At 58.3% G+C, this 23750-nt stretch overlaps 4 protein-coding genes across 10 annotated transcripts in view; 2 read left to right on the top strand and 2 right to left on the bottom strand.

Moving 5' to 3' along the window:
• GIMAP7L5 (GTPase IMAP family member 7-like 5) overlaps nucleotides 1-23750 on the bottom strand; it is a 598436-nt gene that overhangs the window by 456236 nt on the left and 118450 nt on the right. The window lies entirely within an intron of this gene.
• On the top strand, nucleotides 87-4486 carry LOC101748312 (zinc finger protein 777-like). 2 transcript variants are annotated; one of them, XM_025147389.3, is made up of 3 exons: nucleotides 87-1710; nucleotides 2251-2370; nucleotides 3008-4486. In XM_025147389.3, the coding sequence occupies exons 1-3, from the start codon at nucleotides 1404-1406 to the stop codon at nucleotides 4054-4056; spliced, it is 1476 nt and encodes a 491-aa protein (XP_025003157.2). In that variant the 5' UTR covers nucleotides 87-1403; the 3' UTR covers nucleotides 4057-4486. The 2 variants fall into 2 exon arrangements, with proteins under 2 accessions (XP_025003157.2, XP_040552459.1); XM_040696525.2 differs by having other exon boundaries at nucleotides 3005-4486.
• On the bottom strand, nucleotides 5965-14838 carry ZNF212 (zinc finger protein 212). Of its 4 annotated transcripts, XM_046927877.1 has the most exons (7): nucleotides 14784-14838; nucleotides 14150-14446; nucleotides 13282-13408; nucleotides 11775-12188; nucleotides 10557-10745; nucleotides 9800-9913; nucleotides 5965-9176 (listed from the first exon to the last, which is right to left on the bottom strand). In XM_046927877.1, exons 1-7 carry the CDS (start codon nucleotides 14805-14807, stop codon nucleotides 8320-8322), a joined length of 2022 nt encoding a protein of 673 aa, XP_046783833.1. In that variant the 5' UTR covers nucleotides 14808-14838; the 3' UTR covers nucleotides 5965-8319. The 4 variants fall into 4 exon arrangements, with proteins under 4 accessions (XP_046783833.1, XP_040552457.1, XP_015136665.2 ...); XM_040696523.1 differs by lacking the exons at nucleotides 14150-14446; nucleotides 14784-14838 and adding an exon at nucleotides 12338-12444; XM_015281179.3 differs by lacking the exons at nucleotides 14150-14446; nucleotides 14784-14838 and adding an exon at nucleotides 12338-12418.
• LOC101748436 lies at nucleotides 15018-19882 on the top strand. 3 transcript variants are annotated; one of them, XM_025147387.3, is made up of 9 exons: nucleotides 15018-15330; nucleotides 16397-16523; nucleotides 16660-16845; nucleotides 16932-17039; nucleotides 17294-17443; nucleotides 18022-18186; nucleotides 18509-18625; nucleotides 18800-18937; nucleotides 19023-19882. In XM_025147387.3, the coding sequence occupies exons 1-9, from the start codon at nucleotides 15313-15315 to the stop codon at nucleotides 19742-19744; spliced, it is 1731 nt and encodes a 576-aa protein (XP_025003155.3). In that variant the 5' UTR covers nucleotides 15018-15312; the 3' UTR covers nucleotides 19745-19882. The 3 variants fall into 3 exon arrangements, with proteins under 3 accessions (XP_025003155.3, XP_004939115.4, XP_040552456.2); XM_004939058.5 differs by having other exon boundaries at nucleotides 16627-16845; XM_040696522.2 differs by lacking the exons at nucleotides 17294-17443; nucleotides 18022-18186 and having other exon boundaries at nucleotides 16627-16845.

The following is a 23750-nucleotide window of genomic DNA, read 5'->3' as shown; positions in this document are numbered from 1 at the left end:
TGACCGCGCTGCTGCAGGAGAGCGCGAGGCGCCTCGAGCACGTCGAGAGGCAGCTGCGGCACCGGGCCTGCTGGGCACCGCGGCACGGGCTGGGCGGCGGCGGGGATGAGCCTCAGGTAACGGGGCGGAGGTGGTGGGGATGGGGGACGAGTCCCGGGGCACACAGAAAGAGCCCAAGGGATGAGCGCCAGGTAATGAGAGATGTGCCCTAGGGAACAGGGATGAGCCTCGGGTAATGGGGGCATGCCCGTGGTGCAGGGGATGAACGCCAAGGAATGAAGGGTGAGCCTCAGTGAAGGGGGGTGAGATAGAGGTAGTGGGGTTCAGCCTCAGGTGACGGGGAGGAGGTGATGGGAATGGGGGATGAGTCCCTTGGGTAACTGGGAGGAGCCTCAGGGTGCAAGCGATGAGCCCCAAGGCATGGGGGATGAGCCCCCAGGCACAGGAATGAGCCTCAGGTAATGGGGATGAGTCCCAAGGTGCAGAGGATGAGCCTGAGGGAACAAGGGATGAGCCCTGGGGAACAGGATTGAGCCCGAGGTAGTGAGATGTGCCCTATGGAATAGGGATGAGCCTCAGGTGATGGAGGCATGCCCATGGTGCAAGGGATGAATGTTAAGGAATGGCGAATGAACTCCCGGGAACAGGGGATGAGCCCAAGGTAATGAGGGATGAGCCCTGGGGAATGGGGAAGAGATAGAGGTAGTGAGGTTGAGCCCCGCGTAATGGAGAGGAGGTGATGGGAATGGGGGATGAGCAGCCCGGGTAACTGGAATGGGTCCCAGGGTGCAAGCGATGAGCCCCAAGGAATGGGGGATGAGCCCCAGGGCACAGGGAACGAGCCTCAGGTAATGGGGACGAGTCCCAGGGCACAGAGGATGAGCCCAAGATAATAAGGGACGAGCCCCAGGGATCAGGCAGTGAGCCCAAGGTAATGGAGACAAGCCCTTGGTAATGGGGATGAGTCTGAGGTAATGGGGATGAGCCCTGGGGCACAGGGCATGAGCTGTAGGGAATGGAGAACAAGCCCAGAGTAACAGGGACAAGGAACAAGTGTAAGGTAACAAGGGTGAGCCCAGGGGAATGGGGTCCAGCCTCAGGAAATAGGGAACAAACTTCAGGTAACGAATGTGTGTAAGGCAGTGAGGATGCACTCAAGGAAACGGCGTGGATGAAATGCTCCTGTGGGTGTTGTGTAGGGCGGGGCAGCAGGGATGTGGCTCCTCTGATGCTTTGCCTTAAGCCCTTCCAGATCCTCCCCATCTCCAGTGAAAAGAGGGAACAAAGTACAGATGTACCACTGTGTTTTCAGCCTTGCTGAGCCCTGGTAGTTCCCTTGCAGGGTAGGACGGTTCCTTCCCATACGTGTCCTGCTCTGATGTGATGGGCACTGCCCCAGGTCGATGGTGTGGATCTGGAGAAGGAGCTGCAAACCTCCTGGCTGTTCGGGGAGAGGCCTCAGCTCAGGCCAGGGCATGGTGCCTTTCCCCAAGAGCTCTGTGCTGTCACACAGGCATACAAGGGGGCTGTGTGGGGGGAGACGAGGCAAGGCAGTGCTCAGGAGGTGCCTCCTGCCATTCCAGGTCCCTGCGTCAGGTGAGGACGATGCTGCCTGTTTGCCAGAGCAGGAGTGGGGCGGTGTGGACAGCCGGCAGCAGGAGCTGTACAGGATGGCGGTGAAGGGGAGCTACGAGGCTGTGGTCTCTCTCGGTGAGGTTCATTCCTTGCGCTTGTGTCAGACTCTGTCATCTCCTAGGCTGAACCTTGCTTTGCATAGGTTGCTCTGTTATCTGGACGTTTGCAGACAGGCAGTAAATGGTGAGGCCTTGGCACCTTTGGCACCGTTAGGGTTTGGTCACGGGTGACAGCCGTGCTTCACGCTCCTCAGCCTTTGGTGTTTCTCAGCTCTGGGGGAGCATTGTGCCTCGCTGGCACGGCGCTCTGCAATCCTGCCTCCCAGCATAGGTGTTACCCAGCACACATGTACCACCCTGGAGGAATTTGCTGGGAGCAGTCCTAAATTTTAGCACTGGTTATGTTGGGCTGAAATTCTAAAAGGTGATAAAGCTGAAAGTTCTGTTCTTGCTGAGGTAACTAAAGTCAGTCACCTGGTGTGGCTGACATCAGCCTGCTTGCTCTAACTTCCCTGGGGAAGCTGAGCCCAGGCCTCTCGGCCACGCAGGAGCAGCTCTTCCCTGAGGGGTGCTGGTGCCCAGCATCAGCTCTTTGCACACCCGCTTCTTCCCTCAGGACCTGGGGACACCAATTCAAAACCCGCTCTGCTGTTGTCAACTGAGGATGGGGAGGATTCAGCTTCCAGGACCCACGGGCTGCTGGAGGAGGGAGCAGTGCTGGGGCACAGTGGTGGCGGTGAGTCACAGCAGTGGTGGCATCAATGGCACTGCATTGAGTGCCAGGGGGTGGTGGGGGAGGGTTGCGTGCAGGTTGAGTGAATGGAAATTAAAAACAGGGAAGGAAAATCAGTGCCAAAGGGGGAAAGAAATCCAGAAGAGACCACACCAAAACTCTGAACCCAGAGCACCCCACTTGGCAAGAGTGGAAAAAGCGTGGGCAAGGCTTAGTGCGAGGGTGGCTCTGTGGCCACTCAGTCAGTTCTGCTCCTGGAACGTTTTGCTTTGGTCCTTTCCTCCAGATTTACCCAACTAATCTCTGCCGTTCCTAACAGTTCCCTCTAGGACAAATGACTGCAGCTGCAGTATTGCTTCCATGTTTTCCTGATTTGGGTTCTTTATGAATGTTATGTTGTTGGTCTGCTGAATGTCCCCAGAGATGACCAGGTAGCCCCCAGCAGACACAGCACCCTTCCACCTTGTGCCCTTCTCCCCCTTTGCTCATGGTAGTACTCTCTTGCTCCATCTGTAGCAGCACATTTGCTGGTTTGTCTCACCCACGTGCTGCAGGGGAAGCTCAGCTCCTGCTCCACTGCTGGGGATACAGGCATGGGAGAGCTTTACTTTGCTGGGAATGAATTGCTGTTTCTCAGCAGATGAGAAGATCGTGATCAAGACAGAAGAGCAGCAGCCGCAGGAGGAAGGACTGGAAATGCTGGCTCTGCCACAGGTGCCCTCTGTGAGGCTGGAAGAGGAGATTCCCCTGGGCCAGGAGCCGCCGGTGCCTTGGGAGAGCCACGCCGTCATGGACGGACAGAAGGGAGCAGGAGAGGGCTTAGGGGAGCTCTGCAAACATGGGGTCCCTCAGCCTGAATTCAAGCCCGTGGTCATCCCAGTGGAAGCTCGCCCAGCCCCAGCCTTACCTTTCCCAACAGAGCACGGGCACGGCACAGAGACTGAGCAGCCGTTCGCTCTGCCCCAGGGGCTGCCGCTGGGAGAGGACACTGCCACAGAGCCCGCCTCGATGCAGGCTGGCACGGAGGAGCACGGCCCATCTGGCACAGGGGATGAGCCCCGCGTGCCGCCGCCGGGCTGGAAGAACGTCCGTCTGAAACGCAACCTCCTGGCACGGCAGCAGAGCCACGCGAGGAAGAGCAACGGCTCCTTCATCTGCACGGCCTGTGGGAAGAGCCTGGCCCACCACGCTGCTCTGCTGCGGCACCAGCGCCTGCACACGGGAGAGCGGCCCTTCCAGTGCCCCGCCTGCGGGAAGAGCTTCAACGAGAAGTCCAACCTCAACAAACACTACCGCATCCACACCGGGGAGCGGCCCTACTGCTGCCCGGCCTGCGGCAAGGGCTTCATCCAGAAGCACCACCTCCAGAAACACCAACGCATCCACGGGGTGCAGCTGCGGGGCGGCTGGGCGGGACGGCCGCGTGCCAGCGCAGCCGGGGAGCGGCTCTACCGCTGCATCGAGTGCACGGAGAGCTTCCCCATGCAAACGTTGCTGGAGGAGCACCAGCGCCGGCACACCCAGCAGCGGCCCTTCCAGTGCAACGGCTGCAGCAAGAGCTTCCGCCACCGGCAGTCCTTGAACCACCACCAGAAGGTCCACGCCGTGGCCAACGCTCCCGCTGCCAGCTTGCCAAACCGGGGGACAGGGACCGACCCCTGCAAGCCATTGACCCAGGATAATCCGTAGCACGAGGGCTGCAGATGGGATGGAAGGGGCAGCATTTGTGCAGGCAGAGAGGTGAAGCAGCCTGCGATGGAGGGATGCAGCGGGCAGCTGGCATCACAGCGCCACGGGGATGAGGATGGAGCTGGCTGATCCACAGCCTGAGCACGAGGAGACCGAGTGGCCCTGGACCCAATGGAGCTGGTCTGGTGGTAGGGCTGAGCTGGGCTGTGCTGCTGCCCAGTGGAAAAAGGCTCAGCCAAAGAGCAGCTCGGCGTGTTTGGCACCGTGGGATGGGGAGCGGAGCACTTGAAATCAGGGTTACTTCAATCCTTACCAGCATCGAGGTTGGTTGGGGGGTGCGGGTGGCCCAGGGAGAGGCTGTTGTTGCTGGGACAGCCGGAGTCACCGCACAAATGAGGAGAGGTTTGGATAAAGGATTGGACTGACGCCATGTCCTGTTGAGCTTTGGGTGTGGATGGGGCTGGGAGCACCGCGGTGCTGTCCTCGGATGTCTGTCTGCTGCGAGGCGTCTGTCCTCGGTGCAGCTTGTTACCCCATGTCCCTGCTGTCACCCTGTGCTGTCCGGCGTCACGCTATGGGTGCTGCTGCCCACCTGGGCCTCACCCAGCTCTGAGCCTGGCGGGTTCCACGGAAATGCAGAGCTCCCATTCACAGCCCCATTCAGCTGCAAATTGCGGCTCTTGGGCGGCATTAGCACAACAAAGCCGTTATCTGCCCTCTGCTCTGCCCCATGGCCTGCCAAGGCTCTATCGCCCATGGGCAGCCCCTCCTCCTCCTCTGCCCAGCCCGGCTTTTTTGATTTTGGTCCTGCTCACACTATGCCCCACGTGCCCATGCAGTCATGCATCCCTCCTTTTCCCAACACAAGCAGACACTGCGCTTGCAGTCCAGAAGCCAACCGTGCCCTGGGCTGCACCAGGTCGGAGTATCCCTGCTATGGGGGCAGGCTGAGAGCAGCCTGGACACAGCCCTGGTTGGGCAGCACTGGGTGGCCTCAGTGTGGCACTGTGAAGGACGTGGACACAGCACCAAGGACTCTGATGGCCATGGCCACCATGGTGCCACTCAGCAATGAGAGGGGATGCTGAGTCTGGGATACCCATCCTGGCCAGGGTGATGTCCATCATGTGTGCAGCAACCATGTGTGGTGTCAATGGCCATGTGGGGACACTGGGGATGAAGGAGGGGACAAGGGCATCCTAGGAACATCGAAGGGATAAGGGGGATGACAGTGGCATCCTGGTGACAGCCTGTGGATGGTGGCAGGACTGAGGCCAGGCTAGAGTACAGTGATGTTGATGCGTTGGGTGTGGTCTTATCTGTGCCCCCTCCCCCTCTCAGCAGTGACCATACCCCCCCAGTGCTCCCTGTCCCATTCCATGCGTTGTGTGCTGGGAGGCTGTGCCATCAAACACAGCATGGCCACTGCCACGGGCCGGTGGTGGCCAAAGGTACCCTGTGAATGTCCCATGTTGGAAGGGACCCACAAGGACCACCGAGTCCAACCCCTGGCCCCATACAGGGCCACCTAAATGCTGTCTGAAAGCGATGTCCCAATGCTCAGTGAGCTCCAGCAGCTCAGGGCTGTGCCCACCGCCCTCTGGGACAGTGCCTCTCTCTAAACTCTCTCCCCCCAACCCTCCCCTGACACAGCTCCATGCCATACCCTCAGGCCCACAATGGCAGTGGGGACCCACATGAGGGATCTTCTGGGTGAGATAGAAGCAGTGCAGCCCTGGGAGCCATAGGGGTGTGTGTAGGTGCAGCCACACACACAGATCTGTGTGTATGTAGGATGCTCAAGGCCGGATCTCCATTAGGCTATGCAGTGCAGCCCCTGCTCCCTTCTATCTGAGCAGCGCTAACACGTGTACACCCTGCAGAAAGATAACCAGGAACAGGCACATGTACAGACAAAACATTTTACTGATTCCATAGCCTGAGAAAGGGATCTGAGATTTCCTACAAAACATTGGTGCCACTCACAACAACTTTAAAGCAACTGCTCCAGGCTGGGGCAGGAGGGAGGGCCCATCTCCTCCACACAGCCCCCAAGCTCAGAGGCGTGTGATGATACCATTGCAGCAGCTGACTCGCCCTGCATTGCTGGGATTCACTGTGACAGTTACTGGGCAGGGACAACCAGTATCAGGCCATGCTGCAGCAGAGCTTGCTGCTAGACCATCACCTTTCAGCCTGTAAGGTAGCGACCATCCCTGTCTCATGGAGCTTCGCAGTGCCATCCTGCTGGGGACAAGTGTAGGACAGCATGAAAATGGCCTGGAGCATTTTAGACACCATGGGCACAGCTGTGCTGCCCAGCCCTGTCCTGTGCTCCATGGATGCATGCAATGGGAAGTGGCCCAGGCAGTGTCACCTTGTGGCCCTTCAGACCTTAACAGGTGGCCAGGAATGAAAAATCTAAAGTAATTGGTTCCCTACGCTCCCTGCCTAGAGAGGGGCACACACTTCATAATGTCAAGTAATCACATCAAACAATTAAATGGAGTAAAAGAACTAAACTCAAGTGTGCTAGCAGCTTGGCCTGCGTGGCAATGCCACCAGGGCTTACTTCTCTCTGCACATGGCATTTGTGTTCCCCAGCAGTGCGCTGGTGGCTCACATGGTTCCTGGGGCCACCAGTGCCTCTCTGGCCTGGCTTTATCACCAACCAGGCTGCCTTTCTGTGGGACAGCTGAGGTAGCTAGCATAGCTATTCTTCCATGTGGTTAGTTACAAAGGGATTGTGCATGGGAGAGGTTTGGGTTAGCTATTAGGAAGTTTTTCACACAGAAGGTGGTAATGCATTGGTAATGCACTGGAATGCATTGGTGGTTGCCCAAGGAGGCTGTGGATGCCCCATCCCTGGAGGCATTTAAGGCCAGGCTGGATGTGGCTCTGGGCAGCCTGGGCTGCTGGTTGGTGACCCTGCACATAGCAGGGGGTTGGAACTGGATGAGCACTGTGGGCCTTTGCAACCCAGGCCATTCTATGATTCTATGGCTTCTTGTCACAGCGGGGATGAGCAGAGGGAACACTCCAGTGCAGAACAGATGAGATGGCAAGACCCATCCGGACACCTTCCTGTGCAATCTACAATAGGGAACCTGTGTTAGCAGGAGGGTTGGACTGGAGGATCTCCAGAGGCCACTTTGGACCCCTATGCTTCTGTGATTCTGTGTCAGCCAATACATCCAAGCCTGGGGGGGTCCCTGTGCAGGCTGTGCTGCAGCACAGGAGGAATCCTACCTGCAAAGTTTTCCTAAAATGACTGTCTGAGGCTATTAGCCGTCTTGAAGGCTGGCCTTCTTCCAGGGAAGATTGCTGCTGGGACCTGACCCACAGCATCCCTGCAGAGTCGTAGGTTGTCTTGTTCTGCCTGTCTTCAAGTTCAATGGACAGGTTTTCTCCAGCCGATCTCATGTTTAGTGGATTTAATCAGCAGGATGGGTTCTCAGACAAGCATGGCCAGGACATGTTGGGATGGCAGAGATGCCCCATTTTCCACCTGGCATCATGGCCAAGAAACAGTCACTGAAATGAAAAGTTCATTGGGAATTCACTCTGATTTTCCAGTTTGAGAACTTTCTGTCCATCCACTTTACTGTTAAATTCTGTTTCCAAAACAAAGTGGTCAGCTACAGCATCAAATAACAGCTGAGCTCAACAGCTGCTTACAACTTCCTTTGCTGGGCTGCAGGAGACATACCTGCTCATGTGGGGAGGTCAGCTTGGGAAAGTTTCATGCATCAGCCAGCAGACACAAAACTGAGGGATGGTAAAGCATTTTGTATCACCAGAGGCTTCTGTAATTTGCTCTGCATAATGGCATCCAGGCTTTGATTCATTCTGCAACAATGGAAAGTCCATCTGAAGGATGGTTCACAGCCCCAGTGGCCAGCTGTGTGCAAAATCTGTCTTGATGCTCAGTTTTCCCTTGGGAAATAAGCAATTTGGATCTCTCCTGTTGTCATTTGTTGCCTCCCAAACTGCCACCCTATTTCCTAGTCTCACAACAGGCTGGACTGTGCTCCCACCATAGCAGTGGGTGTGGCAGTTCTTGAATGGGAAACAGTGCTGCTTGAGGGTGCCTTCCAAGTTGGGCTATCACAAGTCTAGGATGATCTGGAAGTATGTGTTCTGCAGCAACCACCAGGAGCACATTCACTGAACAGCTCTGGCTGCAGCGAGCGCAGAGCTGACACTTCTCGAGTGCCTGGTTCAGTGGGTGAGGAGCGCTCTGGCTGGGCACTCGGGGGCTCCTTAGAGCTGGGGCCAGCTGGGTGTTGCTGCAGCAGACAAGGGCTGCTCTGCTTTGGGCTGCTGGTTCTGTAGGGCTTTCTGGCGTTCGTGTATTTGCTCATGGCGCACAAGGTGAGTTTGGCGGGTGAAGCATTTCTTGCAGGTGGAGCAGCAATACGGCCTGTCCTTGGCATGGGTCTTCAGGTGACGCTGGAGGGAAGAGGGGCACGAGAGACTCTTATTGCAAAGATTGCATTTAACCACACTCCTTGTTTGAGTGCTAGGCATTGGCTGTTGGGAGAAATAGGGTCTGGACAGCTCCTCCCTGGCCTGGCCCAGCCAGGACCCCCCTGGACGTGTTCTGTAAGCCAGGCTTTGGGCGCTGCCATGGGGAGACCTGCAGAGCTTCCTCCTCGGCCCCATCCTCAATTCTGGGTGGGTGTTCCCCCAGACCTTGGCCGCAAAGGCCCTTTCTTGCATGTGGATGCCCTGGTGAAGGACCAGGCGTTTTTTGTCAGTGAAGCTGATCTCACAGATCGTGCATTCGTAGGGCCCCTCCTTGGCGTGGCTCCGCTGGTGGATGATGAGGTTGATTTTCAGACGGAAGCGCTTTCCGCACTCGGTGCAGGGGTGCGACCACTCGCGCACGTAGCCGCGCCGGCAGTCGCCCATCAGCAGGCCGTTGCTCGCATACCTGCTTGGCTTCTTCTTGCTCTTGGGCTTGGCTTGCTCTCCTTCTGGGCGCTTCTGGACCTGTGAGTCAGGAGAGGGTGCAGATGCCTCCTGTGATGCCATAGGCCCTTCCTCTTTCACCTTGACGCTTTCAGGAAGAGAAGCCGCTTCAGAGGCCTTATCATTTTCTAATAGAAGGACTTCCTCTGAAAGGAGACAACGCAGCCATGAGTCAGTCATCCTCCTCGAGCAATCCGAGGCCGTGGTAAAGTCTCAAAGCACACTTCTTACGTGAGCTGCCAACAGATCTGAGAATGCAGTGTGGGAAGGCACAGGGGCAGCTGCAGTTTCTGCCCACATGCACTAAGCAAGCCAGCGTGGTGTCAGGGGCAGCTCTGCTGCTCCCAGGAAGAACCTGGCTGTGGTCTGCTGCAGTGCCACCAGGGCAGGTTGTGCAAAGGAACCCACCCCTAAAGCCACAATACCAACAACAGGCACAAGGTGTAGCACGATAAAAAGTGATCGGAGAGCTGCGTTCTGCGGTACCTCCAGGCTCTTTGCTTCTGTCAAGCTTGTGTCTCTTGGTAAATGCCAAATGTTGCAGGCAAATGAGCACATTTCCCCTAATTTCTGAGAGAGCCATCTCCAATTGGACTCATTATTTCTGTGGAGATGATAGGGCTGAACACCCTGCCCTGCACCAGATCCCTCTTTTGTACTGGGTAGCAAGAGAGAGGTCTGAAACTTTCCCCTAAGCCCTCATCTCAAGCCTGTTGGAGCTGCTTCCTGCCTGCTGCGTACTGCATCTCCCACACACGGGGTTACTTACCAGAGCCAAAGTCCGCTGGGTCATCTTCCACCTCTGAGTCAGGATGTTCTTCCCTGCTCAACTTCTCTTTCTGAGCACTCACAGACAAAACATGCATCACCACTCTGGGAAATTCTGTTTGTAAAGGAGATAAAAGCTATTTCAAACATTCCTGGACAGCTGCCATCTCCTTGCTTTGGTGTGATGTTAACTGGAGATGTGTGACATGCATGGTGAGGCACTGGCACAGGCTGCCCAGAGGGTGGTGCGGTCACCATCCCTGGAGGTGTTCCAGAACCACGGAGATGTGGCACTGAGGGACGTGGTCAGTGGGCATGGTGAGGGTGGGCTCATGGCTGGACTAGACTTCAGTGGTCTTTTCCAATATTAATGATTCTATGACATCAAAAACATGCAGGGTATCAGCAGGAATTGGAATGAAGCCACACACAAGGATCAAAAGCAGAGAGGGGTCTGGGAAGAGTCACCAAAGTGCCACAAGCTGTCACTTCTGCAGAGCAGCCTCATCCCTCCTCAACTCTCTCCACTGACCCTATAGATGGCATTTCTTCCACGACTTGTGTTCAGAACATTAAACATCTTCAAAGTTCCCTAAAATTACACATTGACAGCACACCCAGGACTTCTGCCTTCCCCTGCTAATGCTCCTCTAAGCACAAAGGCCAGCGGTACCCTCCTCCAGACACTGCTGGGAGATGTGAGAGCAGGGACAGGGACAGCTGGGAAAGTGCATCCTCCTGGCACCCAGGGAACTTACTTGTGCCACCTTTCACAGCGACTTCATCTTTTCCCAAAGGCTCTTTCTTCTGGTCCATCTTTTTCAGTGTTTGTGGGGCCTCCTGACTGTCTTGGATGCACAGCTTTGGGGGCTCCTGACTGTCTTGGACAGAGAGCTCTTCATTCGTCTCAGTCTGGGACGGGATGTCAGGATTGGACACAGCAAACTCTGCTCAGGGCCAGAGAAGCAGATGATAGCATGTTTTGTTAGGAACTGGCTATGCCATTACTCTGCTGAAAGGTCAGAAACTTCAGAATGACTGTTCCTATTTAACCCCAGAGACAGCAGGCAGTAAGGACAAACACAAATGTTATCCATGCTCTAACAAGCAAAGTGGTGCTGATTTCATGACGTTATGGTAGGATCCACCCATAAGGCACAGCTGTAGCTCAAGTACAGAGAAAATCTGAGTAACAGAACATGACTTAAAATCTGAATGGAGAGGGAAATACCATGTCCATGGAACATCATTTTCTATCTTCTAAGGAGCACTTCATAAACCAACCTTCACAGTCATGATGGGGCTCCTATAGTTTCAGGGTAACTTTCCTTCAAGGACAGAGCCTGCCCTTTGCTTCTGTCAGTGCTCACACCGCCTTTCCTGAAGCTTCTGTAGCACCCAACTTCTCATTTCAACAAGAAACAGCTCTCAAACACAGCTCTACCTTTGGCTCTGACTGCACCTTTCCAGCACCTCCTACCTTTCTTGTCTGGCCTTCACAATCTGGCAGTTAATTTTTCCAGCTCTTCCACGCCATGCCCCATGGCTCTCCTGACTCCTTTTGCAACCCCCAAAGCTAGCAGGGCTGCTCCAGCCTCCTCCTTCCACTACAGGCTCCTACTTCCAACCAGGTCTCCTCTCTCACCAAAGCAAGCAGTACAGTCTTCAGAAGCATTAGGGCTGATGTGTGCAATCAGGTGAAGGACTGCAGAACTGCACAGGAAAAGGGCTGGAAGAGACCACGAGGTCTTCCCCACTGCTGCAGGCTCTACTTGAGCCCTTTGTCTGTCTCCACAGGATTAATCTGGCCAGGCTTAAACATTTTTCTTGGAAATAAGATCTGAGGCACTCCATAGAGCTTTAGACAACACAATCAACAGAACCTCAGAGCAGGTCATTCCTAACAGACATCAAAGGGAGATCTGACAAGGCTGGGACAGGAACTGCCGTGTTCCTCTGGCACGTGTGAAACTTACCCATATCAGCTTCCACGCGAACATCTTTTCCCAAAGCCTCCTCCATCTGGTCCATCTCTTCTGGTGCCTGCAAGGGCTCCTGACGATCTTCGATGCCTGTTTGTGGGGTATCCTGACTGTCTGTGATACACGTTTGTGTGGGTTCCTGACCATCTTTGAGGCATGTCTTCAACAGCTCCTCACTGTCTTTGCTGCAGTCCTGTATGGGCTCCTCATTGTCTTGGATGTGTGCCTGAAGAGGTTCCTCACTGCCTGTGTTGTGTGTCTGTGTGAGCTCCTGCCCATCCTGGATGGTCCGTGGGGATTCTGGACCATCTCGGTTGAGCGTCTGTGGGGGCTCCCAACAGTCTTTGACACAGAGCTCTTCACCCCTCTCAATTCGAGACAGGATGTCAGGCTTGGACACAGCATAGTCTGCTCAGGGCCAAAGAACCAGAGGACAACATGTTTTGTTAGGAACTGCCTATGCTGTTACTGTAGCAAATTGTCCAACACTTCAGAGTAACCGTTCTTCCCTAACCCCAAAGGCTAGCAGGCAGCCCAGACAGACACAGAGCTCTCACCTGCACCGACACAAGGGAGAACAGTGGTCCTGTGGTGGGATTCACTCATTAGCACAGCTCTTGCTCAAGTACAGCAAAGATCTAAATAATAGACAGTGACCTAAAACCTTAAAGGAGAGGCTCTGAATTTAACATTTTCCTCCAATCTCAACATTAGCAGTGATTTGAAGATGTCTGGCCTACTATTATCAGATTAGTTTAGTTCTGAGGTAGGGACAGAAAGATTCCTCCCCCATAGAGATGGCTACATCAGATGGACCATTTTAAGAACAGGTTTGTTGTTTCTACAGGGTACTGCTAGAAAAATGAAGTCTCTACTAAGAAAAGTGAAGTCTCAATGTCAGTAACTGCATGAACGACTACACTACTAGTTGTGCCCTGTTACTTATATCTGGTATTACTTTTCGCGATGGTACCCACAGAATTTTTCCCAGAAATAGTTTCTGATAAGAAATATCTTCTAGCCCAAACCATCCAAGAACATGTCAAATGTCCTTAGAAGGACTGAACATGATTAAGTTGGTTCTTTACCATGGCATGTGCAAATATCCCTGTCACTTTAAATCAGTGCTAAAAAGACAGAAAACAAAATGTCGTTCAAGATGCAATTGTCAGACTTCACCTAGATAATTCCTGAACTGTGCTGGAAGATCAGGATGGTTCCCTGACCATCTTGAATCATTAAGAACAGCATCACATATGGGTATTTCTTTTAATAACAGATGCTGTTTGCATTATTATCGCTACTATTAATTGTTACCACTATATATTACCTATCACTTACAGGTTTTGTTTACTGATAACAACAGGAAGGATGGAAAATGAGTGGGGCTGGCTGCCCAGATACTGCAAGCTATGGGCAGCCAGCCCCACTGAACAAGAGAGAAACAACCCAAGTTACGCAGAAGGGAAGTTCACTGGGAGAAGCAGAGCCTGTGCCTTACCCAGGGAGATCAGGGTCTCGTAGTTACCCCTCATCACAGCTTTGTACAGATCCTTCTGCCAGCTGTCCAGTCTCTCCCACTCCTGCTCGTTGAAGTACACGGCAATGTCATCAAATGTGATGGGTACCTGGAACCACAAATAAAAGTTACATGCCTGGTGACTTGCTTGCTGCAATTACAGATAACTGGAAATAACATGCATGTAGGGAATCATAGAATGACAGAATGGCCTGGGTTGAAAAGGACCACAATGCTCATTGAGTTTCAACCCCCCTGCTATGTGCAGGGTCGTCAACCAGCAGCCCAGGCTGCCCAGAGCCACATCCAGCCTGGCCTCGAATGCCTGCAGGGATGGGGCATCCACAACCTCCTTGGGCAATGGGTTCCAGTGCATCACCACCCTCTGGGTGAAAAACTTCCTCCTGAAAAGCACGCCTGGCCACATGGGGGCTTGCAAGCCTTGGTTTCACAGCTGCTCATCTGCCCCAGCCCATCGTTGAGAGCAGAGTGCTCCAGCATTTCCCAACTGTCTCCACAACCACCCATGTGGCATTTGTGCTTCCAGGGGCCTGCACGCAGTGCCAGCTGTGGGCTGCAGCTCCTCAGACAACTCAAGGTGGGAGTGGCAGCAGGGACAGAACTGCAGGACTAGCACAAAAGCCGCAGCCCATGATGCAGATACTACAGGACCTCCGCCATGCTGTCTGCCACATCTCTGTGCATTCATGCTGGCAGCAGCACAGCTCCAGGGCTCGTCACCCCAACCACAGGGTTGGGGACCAGCCCTTCCTTGCCACCAAGGCGTGAAGGTCTCACGGCCTCGGCGGCCACTGTAGCAGGATTGTGAGCGCAGGCCCCATGCCTTTACCTTGGGCACCTCACCCCGGGTGCCGGGGGGCAGCCGCAGGATCCAGAAGTTCCTGTTCTTCAGCAGGTTCTCCACATTGTCCAGGCGCTGCTGGAGGTGCCCGTAGTCCTGCAGCAGGTTGCCCAGGGCTGCCAGGTTGCTGCCCAGCTCTGCCACCAGGTTCTCGAAGGCCAACAGCCGCCGCTCGGCCTTCTCGGTGCGGCTCCACAGCTCCCGCAGCTGCTGGGCCTGAGCCTCGCCCTGCCCCGCAGCCTGCGCCGCCCGGGCCCTGCGGGTGCGCGTGCTCCACGACGAAGCCTGGCAGGAGAACAGAAGGGATGGGAGGCCGGGATGGAGCCCAGCACCACGGGAGCGCTCCCGGGGGGGCCCCCCCCACACCCCACATCGCGCCCGACCCCCAGGAGGCGCCACCGCCCGGCCGGGCCGCTCCCAGCACCGCCGGGCCCGGAGACGGCTCCGGCCCCCTCACCCCACAGCGCCCAGCACCCCCAGGGACCCCCACCGCCACCGGATGCACCGTCCCCGCAAGGGACCCGGCTGTCCCCGACCCCCGTCGGGCTGTAGGGGGTCGCTGCCAGGCCGGCCCGGCCCGAAGGACCCTCAGAACCCCGCGGGGCCCGGCCCAGACCCTCACCTCAGCGAGGCCCGGGCAGGACATGGCCGCCGCCGCCGCCGGCACCGCGCGCCCTGAGGCCGCCGCGCTCCGCCGGGCCGCGAGGGGGCGCCCTCCGCTTGGGCGGGGCCGAGAGCGGGGATCGGGCGCCACCTGCAGGCTGCAGGAGCGGAGGGGGCGTGGCCTACCTGGCCGAGGGGGGCGTGGTTATCTGCGAATGGGGGCGTGGTTTGAGCTCATTTGGGGGCGTGGTCTAGACAGGGGGCGTGGCTCACGTGGCGCGGCGGGACCTCGGGGCGCGCTCTGCACCGCGGTGACAGCGTGCGGTGACAGCTCTGTTCCGTCCCCTCTGCGCAGGGGTTGCCCAGCCCGGCCCTCCCGGCCCCTCTGCTCGGCTGTACCCCGAGGTGAGCCCCGCACCGCACCGAGGGGACCTGGACAGACGGAGGGCACCAGAGCTGTCCCGAGCGGAGCTGTTCCACGGGCGGGTGACAGCAGGACCGGGCACCCCTCAGCTCCCGGTGCCCCGGAGCCGCCAGCAGAGCGACCCATGGCTGTGCCTCGCCAGGTAGGAGGGGGCAGCACCGGTTCTGGGACACGGGGAGGGCTCTGCCACAGCTGTCACTGCGGGCACCGGGGGCACTGAGCCAGCAATGCCCCCCGTGCATGGATTCCCTGCACCCCGCAGCTCCCAGGGCCATGCGTTGGGCTCCACGCGCCCCCAACCCCACGGGATGGCTGCAGAGCCTTTTTGGCTGCTTTGTGCTGATTTCTTGGCACGTCCCTGCTGGAGCACTGCCAGCGTCACGCGTGGCGTGCAGAGCGTGAGGTCGGGCAGCAGCACCTCTGCAAATAGCACCGTGTCGGGATGCATCGTGTCACCGGTGGAGCGTGAGGCATACGTGGCTGTGTGCATGGGGACGCGGTGGGACTCCCGGTTGTGGCTGCGGTGACAACTGGGAGCAGATGTGGAGCGCGGGACCTCACATCTCCACCAAGCAGTGCTGCATGGCTGTTAGGTGGGCACAGTGCTCGGCACTGGGTTTCCTGCATGCCATGTGCATGTGACACACGGCATCACAGCTGACACAGCTCAGAGGGTGGTGACGCACTGAACAGGTTGCCCAAGGAGGCTGTGGATGCCCCATCCCTGCAGGCATTCAAGGCCAGGCTGGATGTGGCTCTGGGCAGCCTGGGCTGCTGGTTGGCGACCCTGCACATAGCAGGGGGTTGGAATGAGATGAGGACTGTGCTCCTTGCACAGTTGCTCCTTGCAACCCAGTCATTCTATGTTTCTGTGATGATTCTGTGACACGGGCACTTCAGGGACTTCTGTGCCATGAGTCACAGTGTGCCACCAGCTCTGCTGCACCCTGATGAGCCCACAGCTCCCACCCCAAAGGCACATCCTCTCTTGCCCCTGCAGCCTTGAATGGACCTGGGCCACATGTGGTGCCCAGTGGTGCAATTGCAGTCCCCGTGAGGCTGAGCTCTGTGTTGTCCCCTTCAAGGAGCAATCTGTCGCTGTACCTCAGCACTGTGCCCCATTCCTGCACCATCCCCGTGCTCAGAGCGGGTGCTGCTGGACAGACACGTCCCCCTCCCCTGCAGCACCACCATCTGTGTGTCCGCAGGTGCCGGTGACGCTGGAGGAGGTGACGGTGCACTTCTCGGCGGAGGAGTGGGCGCTGCTGGAGGAGTGGCAGCGGGAGCTGCACCGCGAGGTGACGGCGGCGACGGCGCAGCTGTTGGCATCACTGGGTAGGGCACCACAGGGACCGCTCCGGCCTTGGCTGCATGTCCCCATCCGCTGCCACGGGGACAGGAAGGTGGCCCGGTGCAAGACACAGCGCCCCGCTTCCAGGTGAAGAACTGGCGCTTCCCTCTGGCACTGCAGATGGACCACAAGATGCAGCCGCAGGGCAGGAGCCGCGAGGACCCCCTGGCAGTGCATCCCTCTGTGCCCTGGTGCGCCTGGTGAGGGACATCCCACAGTTCCTCTTCGGCAGCTCCAATGGTGCAGGGCCACGTGCTGCTGCTGGTGGGGATACAGCACTGCGACCTGAGTTTCTGGGTGCAGGTGGTGAGTGTGGGGCCAGAGGGGTGGAGGGGTCCATGCTGGTGGGTGACAGCCACCACCGCCACTGCTGTGGTGTTCCCTATGCACAGGTGAAGCACAGGCGGCTCTGGAGAATTCCAATCTCGATGTCTTGGAGGGAGCGGCACCGTCGTGGCATGGCAGCCCCAGCAGCACAGCAGCCATAGCACCGCGGTGGGGTTGGTACCGGTACCACAGTACCAGTGGAAGTGCTGTGTGGGTGCATTATGGGGGCGTCTGGGGAGTGGGGTGGGGGCAGTGGGGTCATGGAAAAAGGGGGATCCCACATGGGTGCACTGGGAGTGAGGAGGAGAAGAGATGAAGATGGGAACCCTGCATGTGCAGGGGAGGTGGAGGTGGGGGGCGTGGGGCTGGTGGTCTGGGAACAGGGGGGGCCATCAGTGGGGTGTGGGGACAGTGTTTGCTTTTGCAGTTAAACCAGAAGCGCTGGTTGAGAGCTCCCCGCTGTGGAGCCTGGAGAGGTGCCTGGAGGAGCTGCCGAGGGGGGACCCCCGCTCACCCAGGACCCCCAGCAGCATTGAGGGGCACCAGGCAGAGCTGGGGGGGCTGTGCTCGCGTGGAGGTGAGGCATGGCAAGGATCCATGCACGTGGCGTGGCATGGCGGAGTACAGTGCAGCATGGCATGGCACAGCATCATGGCACAGCGTGGCGTCACCACGGCGGAACATGGCGTAGCATGGTGTTAGCATGGCAAAGCATGGCACAGTGTGGTATCACCATGGCAAAGCATGGCACAGTGTGGTGTCACTGTGGCAGAGAATGGCACAGCACAGCATGGCACATTGCAGCATGGCATGGCACAGCATGATATAGAACAGCATAGCAAAGCTGGGCCGGGCACATTGCTCTTGGCAGCAGAATGAAATGCAGGTCCCCATGACTGCTGGCTTTGGGGCTTGGTGTCACAACTAGGGCTGTGCTTCTTGGGGTGGCACCTTGGGGGCCTCTTGGTTATGGGGAGAACACCTCAGGGGGTCTGGTTCCTGAGGGAGACTCCTCTTGGCATCCCTGTGGGGTCAAGTCCTGAGGTGCATTTCTGCATGGTGACTGTGGGACCAGTCCCTGCGGGTGTCCCTGAGGGGTTTCTGCTACCCCCCCATTCAGATGTCCCTTCTGCTGATGCTGTGTGCTCTCTTCAGCTGGGAGTGTTGGGCACAGCCCCCTGCAAGGGCTGCTCGACTGCCTGAGGGCCATCACCATCCCAACGACACTGTGCCGTTCCCCACTGGGGGCTTCCCGTGGCACATGGGGGGCTGTGGAGCCAACTGCCTTGAGGAGTGGGGGCCAGAGCCCCTCTGCAGCAGGTGGGTGTGTAGCTGATGGCATACTTCTCTGGGGGCACTGCCCCAAATCTGCCACTCAGTGTGCTGTGGCGGATCTGTGGTTGCAGGTAACGTTTGCCCTGTGGGTCCCAGGAGCTCACCCCCATAGCCAGGTTGGGGTTTTAAGGTGCAGCAGGGTGGCTTCAGGTTTTAGGAGGATGCAGTGATGGCAGAGGGAGGGTTTTCAGGACGTGGGATGGGGTACAGGGCCTTGGGGCTGGCACCTTTTTGGGTGCTCACCTCTTCCCCTGTGTTGAGCGCTCAGGGGATGTCCCAGTGCTCGGTGCTTGGTTTGTCTCTGCAGGGAAAGCCCTGGTGACACCACACTTCCACCAAATGGAGATCTCAAAGTGGACGAGCATGAACATGTCCATTGGGGACAGTGGGACAGAGGAGCAGAGGGGGCTGGAGATGAGCCCAGGTGAGTGTGCTGCTCCGGGACGCATCACAAATTCCCCCACTGGGGCCAGGAGGAGCCTGACGGGTGGGAGGCAGGGATTGGTGCCATGGTGCTGGGATGGATCCATCCTATGGCAGATGTGGTGTTTGGGTGGGGGTGGCCCTGATGGACGTCTGTCCCCTCTGCCCTCTGCAGTGCTGGAGGAGGCCCCGCTGCGCAGTCTGCTCCGGTGTCTGAGGGCTGTGGCAGTGCAGGCGCCGTGCCGGGACCCTGCGGGTGCTGCATTGGCACTGAGTGGTGCTGAGGCATCACCCCGACATTGCCCCAATGCAGGTGAGCACAGCACTGCATCCCATCCCAGCATATGGGTGGGGGTGTTTTGGGTACACCCCACTAATGGATCTCTTATGCTCTCCAGGGACCACGGTGAGCCCTGCAGAGAGCCGTGTGCCGGGGGACAGCCGCCCTGATGGCAGCACGCGGCCGTGTGCCCGTGTCCCCACCATGGGGACGACCAAGAGACCCTCCTTGGGTGGCACCAATCGCTCACCCTGCAGCTCCCTCAGCGCGGCCATGGGGGCACTCGGGGCCACGGCCCCTCTGGGCTCCAGCGCTCATCTCAGGGCTTGTCCTGGGGGGGTCCCCGCATCCCCATGGGAGCGCTGTGGCTGTGGGGGAACCGTGAAGCTGCAGGCGGAGGTGGCACAGCTGTGCACCGTTGTGGCAGAGGAGCTGCACCGACTGCGCCGGGACGTGGGCACGGCACAGCGGGAGGTGTTGGGTGTGCGCAGCCGCTTGGCACGGCTGGAGCAGGGGGCACCAGGCCGGGCACGGGATGTGGCTGCGCTCATCTGCAGCCGCCGGCGCCTCCGTGATGCCATGCGGCGCCTGGAGGGACGGTGCTGGGCGCTGGAGGGCCGGGCCTGGCGCGGCAGCCATGCACCGCCCGAGGGCTCTGATGCTGTCACCATCCTGCAAACGGTGCTGCCCGCGGTGCTGGGCCTGGCGCTGCCTCACTGTGGGTCCGGAGCAGCCGACAGCTCTGCGGTCCCATGGGGTTTGGGGCTCTATGATAGGGCTGGTGCACTGCTCCCTTACACAGCCCGGGCCGCTGGTGGTCCTCAGCAGGGTCCCCGCTGAGGACGTGCGGCTGTCCCCAGCTCCTCAGGTGGCCGCAGTGAGCTCATCCTCTCCTGCACCCCCGCCTGGCATTACGGGACCCCCTGCCCTGCAGTGTGCGTGGATCCATGCTGCAATAAAGTAGGGCTGGTAAAGCTGCTTCAGTTTCATCCATGGCTCTGGACAGGATCAGACCCCGTGCAGTCTGGGGAGCACATAGGGAGCTCAGTGCCCTTGGAGCAGAAGGAAACCTATCGGAGCGCACGGACCCCACCGCTCCCCACCTCTGCCCCTCGGTGCCAGGCAGCTTCTTGGCTCGGGCAGCCCATGGCCTCATCCCGGTGCCAGCACCGAGCCCGCTGCAGCACCTGCAGGCACTGCCTGGCTCGTCACTGCTGATGCCTCGCTGCTGAGTGACGCCGGTGACATTTCCCGTGTGCCCCCTCCCCCCGGGCTGTTGGAACGCTGCAGGATGCACCCATACCCTGATTTAGGGTGTCCAGAGCATCACCCCCCAGTGCCCCTCACTCATCCCAGTCTTCTGGAGCGGGTCTGGGGCTGTGCACCACTCCTGCCCCAGGGCTGGGGGGTTCCAGAGCCGTGTCCCACCACCCAGCCCCCCAGCCAACATCTCCATCTGCTGCAGAGCTCTGAGGCAGCGTTTCACAGCCCAACAATGACTGTGGATGAACAGGTTTGCCGCTTGCCTTTGTTAATGCTAATTGGGTAGGTGTGGCTAATTGGGCAGGTGTCCTACCTCTCCGAGTCCTCTCCCATTCCTCATTCTGCCTACTGAGCAAATAAACCTCATTTCATGGGAGTGGGCACCCGGGTCCTCTCTGTCTTTGGGGCACTGCAGGAGGGCAGGTTGGGGGGGAGGCTGAGTGGGGGGCACAGGTGAAGTTGCTGGGTCCTGTTGGCATGGATGGAGGGGAAGTGCGGTGCCCTCTGTAGCCTTTACCCATAGAGATAGGGACAAAGTAGGAGCTGAGCAGGGGGGACAGGTGGGGGATCTGGGCCTGCACAGGGCTCTCTCCATCACCCCCACCCCACAGACACACACCCTCAGGCTGGTTTGGTGGCTTTATTTGGCAGCTTCGTGTGGCAGGTGGGGGTGCTGCCCCCCAGGAGCACTCTGGGGCGGCTGGGCAGCCCCATCATGCTGGAGGCACAGCAGGACCCCCTGGCTCCCCTCAGGGCTGCTGTGCAGTCAGGGGGTGGTGGGACCCCCAGCTCCATCATGGCGCAGGGCTGTGCTTGGCCACCGCTGCTCCTCCTTTCCTGTCCTGCAAGACACAGCATGGTCATCTACAGGGACAACGGCACAGGGTCCCTGTAGGGGTCCCCATTCAGGGGCTCGGTGTCACCAAGGGATGCCAGGCTCCTGCTGCACTGTCACCTGCCTGGGCTCTGTGACTGCGGCGTTGCTGTGCAGGTTTCTCAGTTTCCCTCCTGGTGCGCTCCTGGACACAGCACGGGAAGAAGTGCACTGTCAGAGCCATGGGGTAATGGGGAGGGGGTGCTTTGTCTGCCAGCCAGGCCGGTGGCATGGGGGGTCCCTGCACCTACCTGCCTGCCTGCCTGAGCTTCATCCACGTCCCCAGTGCTCCGGGACATTGTGATGGACTCCTGCAGAGGGGGTGTCCGGAGTGATGCGGGGGGAACGTGTCTTGGGTGCCCCCAGTGTTTCTCTTGGGGGGTTCTCAAGGGGCACTCACAAGGGCTGAGCTTTTGGGGATAGACAGAGCCCCCCACTGCCCCCATGTTGGGATGTCCGGGGTCCGCCCCCCCCCCCCCTTTGGTCCCCAGCCCCCCTCTCACCTCACTCAGCACAGAGAAACACCCTGAGCACAGCTGGTGTGGTCGGCGCCGGCCCCCGCCGCGCGTCCCTGCCTGCAGAGGGAAGGAGTCAGCTCCCCATAGGGACCTGAGTGGTGCCGGCACCGCGGGGCCCTCGGAGCAGTGGGACACCCATGGGGGGTGGTGGGAGCACTGGCACCAGCGTGGTGCTGTCCTCCCAGAACACTCCGTGGTGGGACTGGAGCAGAGCTGAGGTGTACGGCAGCAAGTGGGATGGTGGAGGGAGGATGGGGAGGAGGAAGAGGGGATGGCAACTTTCTGTACCCAAGACAGCAGCCCTCCTCCCCCTTCTCAGCCCCTTGCCAAGCCCTGATGAAATGTTTGCTAGTTGTGCAAGTGGTCACAGTGCTTTGGGGAGCAAAGAGCCCCGGGATGCCCCAGGGCTCCCCCCATAGCACAGCCCCTCGGAGTGAAGGGCTTGGCCACACCTCGTTGTCCCTAGCCCATCCTCTGGGCCACCCCTGCCCAGAGCAGCACAGGGCACTGGGATGGAGACAGCAGCTTTCCAGGGCCCTCACCTGCCCAGTGCAGGGTGCTGGTGACAGCAGATGGCGTCCCTTGGGGGACGGTGTGGGGGGCTTGCTTCCTGCAATGCTGTGCCACATTTGGTGCCGCCCCCCTCCTCACAACACTTCCCCACAGCCTCCCTCCCTTCCTGACCGTTATTTGCCATCTTTGAACCCTTCCCTTCACCCGCCACCAACCTCTCTGTTCCATGTGAGCATTTTTCCCTTCTTGGAGTCTTTGAGGTCAGCCATGGCCATGGCCAGGAGGGCCATGGCGAGGGCACAGAGCAGCCCCAGCTTCATGGTGCTGTGTGGGGCACAGCTCAGCTGCCCGATGCCTCTGAGCTCCCCCTGCCTGGACCTTGACCCTGCTGTTGACCAGCTCTCTGTGGGGCCTCCCACTGCGGTCAGTGACTTGGGGAGGGCAGTAGTGAGGGGCTGGAGGAGTGCAACGAGGCCGCTCCCCTCTGAGCAAGGCATGGGGCAGCTCCCCCTCTGCCACCTCAAGCGCTGGGGTTGGATGATGGAAGGTGATAGCTGCCCAGAGTTGTGTCCTGGGACTCCTCCACCTCCTGCGTCCTTCAGTCCCTCCGTACCTCATCCCCATCCCTTTGACCTCAGGCACCAGTGATCAGTGCAGGAGGGCTGTAGAGGCTGCAAATCTCCCATGGCACTAACCCCAGTGATGCTTTAGAGAGATTTGGAAAGGGAAGGCTGCAGCATTCTGCACAATACATGCTCACCTACTTTTATAACAATCCCACGGCTCTTCCTCGCAATGTGCCTGATAAAGAACACTGGGTTTGAGATCTGGGGGAGGACAAGAGAGTGCTCCTGTATTCCTATTCCTACTGCTGATGGTTTGTAATGCTGAAAACTAAAGGACTTCGCTGTGATGCCAACAGCTGTGCCTTGCTGCCACTCTAAGAACCCAGGCAAACACCACACCAATGTATGGAATGAGGCTGGAGCTGCTGCAAGGATGAATGCATAGTCCTGGAATGACAGAATGGTTTGGGTTGGAAGGGACTTTACAGCCCATCCAGTTCCAACCCCTGCCATGGGCAGAGACACCTCTCGTGGCCTGGGGCACTGCAGGGATGGGGCACCACAGCTCTGGGCAACAGTGCCAGGACCATGCCACCCTCTGAGTAAATAATTTTTCCCTCACATCTAACCCAAATCTTTCCTCTTTTAGTTTAAATGTGTTCCCCCTTGTCACTGTCTGTCCATGTAAAAAGTCACTCTCCCTTCTGTTTATAAGCTCCCTTTAAGTACTGCAAGGCTGCACTGAGGTCTCCTTGGAGCCTTCTCTTCTCCAGGCTAAACACTCCCGGCTCCCTCAGCCCTTCTCCACAGGAGAGATGCTGCAGGCTCTGAGCATCTTCACGGCCCTCTGGACCTGCTCCCATAGCTTCATATCTCCCTGCACTGGGGGCTCCAGACCTGGATGTAGTACTGCAGATGGAGCTACATGAGGGCATAGCAGAGGGGGACAATCACCTCCCTGCCCCACTGCTATCCCTCTATTGATGCAGCCCAGGACACTGTTGGCATTCTGGGCTGTGAGCACACACTGTTGGCTCCTGTGCAGCTTTATACCACCAGAACCCCAGGTCCTTCTCTGCAGGGCTGCTCTCAGTGTGTTCTTCTCCCATCTG

The sequence above is a fragment of the Gallus gallus genome, chromosome 2 (assembly GCF_016699485.2).
Source record: "Gallus gallus isolate bGalGal1 chromosome 2, bGalGal1.mat.broiler.GRCg7b, whole genome shotgun sequence".
Taxonomy (NCBI): domain Eukaryota; kingdom Metazoa; phylum Chordata; class Aves; order Galliformes; family Phasianidae; genus Gallus; species Gallus gallus.
This window is presented reverse-complemented; position numbering and strand designations above follow the sequence as displayed.